At 38.0% G+C, this 1,975-nt stretch overlaps 1 protein-coding gene across 1 annotated transcript; it reads right to left on the bottom strand.

The window, feature by feature from the left end:
- Positions 1-225: 225 nt before the first annotated feature.
- On the bottom strand, positions 226-1,518 carry LOC132612322 (uncharacterized). The gene has a single exon (XM_060326612.1). It carries the CDS (start codon positions 1,516-1,518, stop codon positions 226-228), a length of 1,293 nt encoding a protein of 430 aa, XP_060182595.1.
- Positions 1,519-1,975: the final 457 nt, after the last annotated feature.

Here is a 1,975-nt window from a genome sequence, read left to right as displayed (position 1 = left end):
TGATCAATCAATTATGGACGGGGAGATCTGCAACAACTACAATCAGTGTTGATGTTGGTCCTCATTTTGGAAACTCTAATTCCTATAGGGAGCTTATTTCTTAAATCTCTCCAAACAGTGAAGCACATTTTAAAGGGGGGTATGTTTTGGCCAAGTCATCCTATCAATCCAGTTTATCTGGTGTCTTCTCCTGTGATGGTTCTAAGCAGATGCTACTGAAAAGGTTCATTGATCACTTAGATTCCAAATAGGTCTATCAGGTATGTCATGTTGAAGAATAGTGTTGAAGCTATGGATACATTCAATGACATCTTCAGGGAGGAATCTATCCCAGTCTTCTAGCATCCATTGTCCTTGTTGAATCATCTCAGAAATCTTGTTGTTTTTAGGCCTGGTACCTGCTGGTAAGAACTTGTAAAGAGGGCTAAGATCAGTCCAGTTATCTAACCAGAAAGCTATATCACCTCTGCCCACTTTCCAAAGTATATGATGGTCAATACTGTCTTTAATAAGACACATAGCATGCCAAGATTGTGAGTGACCAGAGTACCAATTTTTAATCACAGGATGACTCTTTTGGCAATATTTAGACATACAAAACATTTTCCAGAGGGAATTGCCAGTCCTAAGATTCCACCACTGTTTGGAAGTGAAGTCATTACAAATATCTTGCATATTCCTGATGTTTGCACCTCGCTCATTATAAGGAAGGCACAAGCTATCCCAAGCAGCCCAGTGACACTTTCTCTTGTCAATTGTACCACTCCAAAGAAATCTAGCCAGCATCTTTTCAATTTGCACAACAACACCCTTTGGAGGGTGAATAGCAGCTAGAAGATGGGTGTGAATCGCCATTTGCACATTCTTAATAAGCACAACTTTACCTCCAGTTGAGAGGAACTTGGTTTGGCAACCTGAAATCTTACTAACAACTTTCTGAATCATTTCTGAGAAGATGGAGATTTTTTTCCTTCCCACATAAAGAGGGCAACCAAGGTACTTGATAGGGAATTGTTTGTGATTTATCCCAGTAATTCTCATGACTCTGTTAACTTCTTCAGGTTGAGCATTAGGAGCCACAGCCAAAACCGATTTGTCTTTGTTGATTTGTTGTCCTGAAATACTTTCATACTTACTCAAGGTTTGCATGAGTAGTACGAGAGAGTACCTGCATCCACTAGAAAATAGAATAATATCATCAGCAAAAGCAAGATAGTTAATAATAGGGCCATGTTTATTCATATAAAAACCTGTAAAGTTAGCTCTATTGTTTAAATCATTGAGCTTTTTAGAAAGAAATTCAACACATAAGATAAATAAAGAAGGGTAGATAGGGTCTCCCTGTGTTAGTCCTCTTTCAGATTTGAAGAAGTCTTGTCTGATGCCATTTACAATGAGAGAATACCAGTTGCTGGATATATGCCTGAAGATCATGTCGATCCAGACTTCACAAAATCCCATTTTTCTCATCAAGATACAAAGATAAGACCAAGACACTCTATCATAAGCCTTAGCCATATCTAGTTTTAGAACCACATTCCTTTTATAATTAGGCTTGCTAATGTCTTAAATAATTTCTTGAGCCAGAAGGACATTCTCAGTGATAGATCTACCTTTAACAAACCCACTCTGATTGTTACTGATGAGTTTTGGTAGAATCTTACTGAGTCTGGAGTTAAGCACCTTGGAAATAATTTTACTGAAAACATTGCACAAATTGATAGGCCTGATATCAGAGAAGGATTGAGGGGAGGAAACTTTGGGAAGCATAACAATACTTGTATGAGTAGCAAACTTAGGTAAGCTAGCTTCACAAATGAAAGCCTCTATTGCAAGAGTAATATCAACAACAATAATATTCCAGGCCACTTGGAAAAAATGTGCAGTAAAACCATCAGGGCCTGGAGAGTTATCTGATCCATGCTATCAATGGATTCTTTGATCTCATCCTTACTAGGAATAGTTGTAAGCTCAC

Source organism: Lycium barbarum, chromosome 9 (genome assembly GCF_019175385.1).
Source record: "Lycium barbarum isolate Lr01 chromosome 9, ASM1917538v2, whole genome shotgun sequence".
NCBI lineage: Eukaryota > Viridiplantae > Streptophyta > Magnoliopsida > Solanales > Solanaceae > Lycium > Lycium barbarum.
Note: the sequence above shows the minus strand (reverse complement) of the source record. Positions and strands in the feature narration are given on the sequence as shown.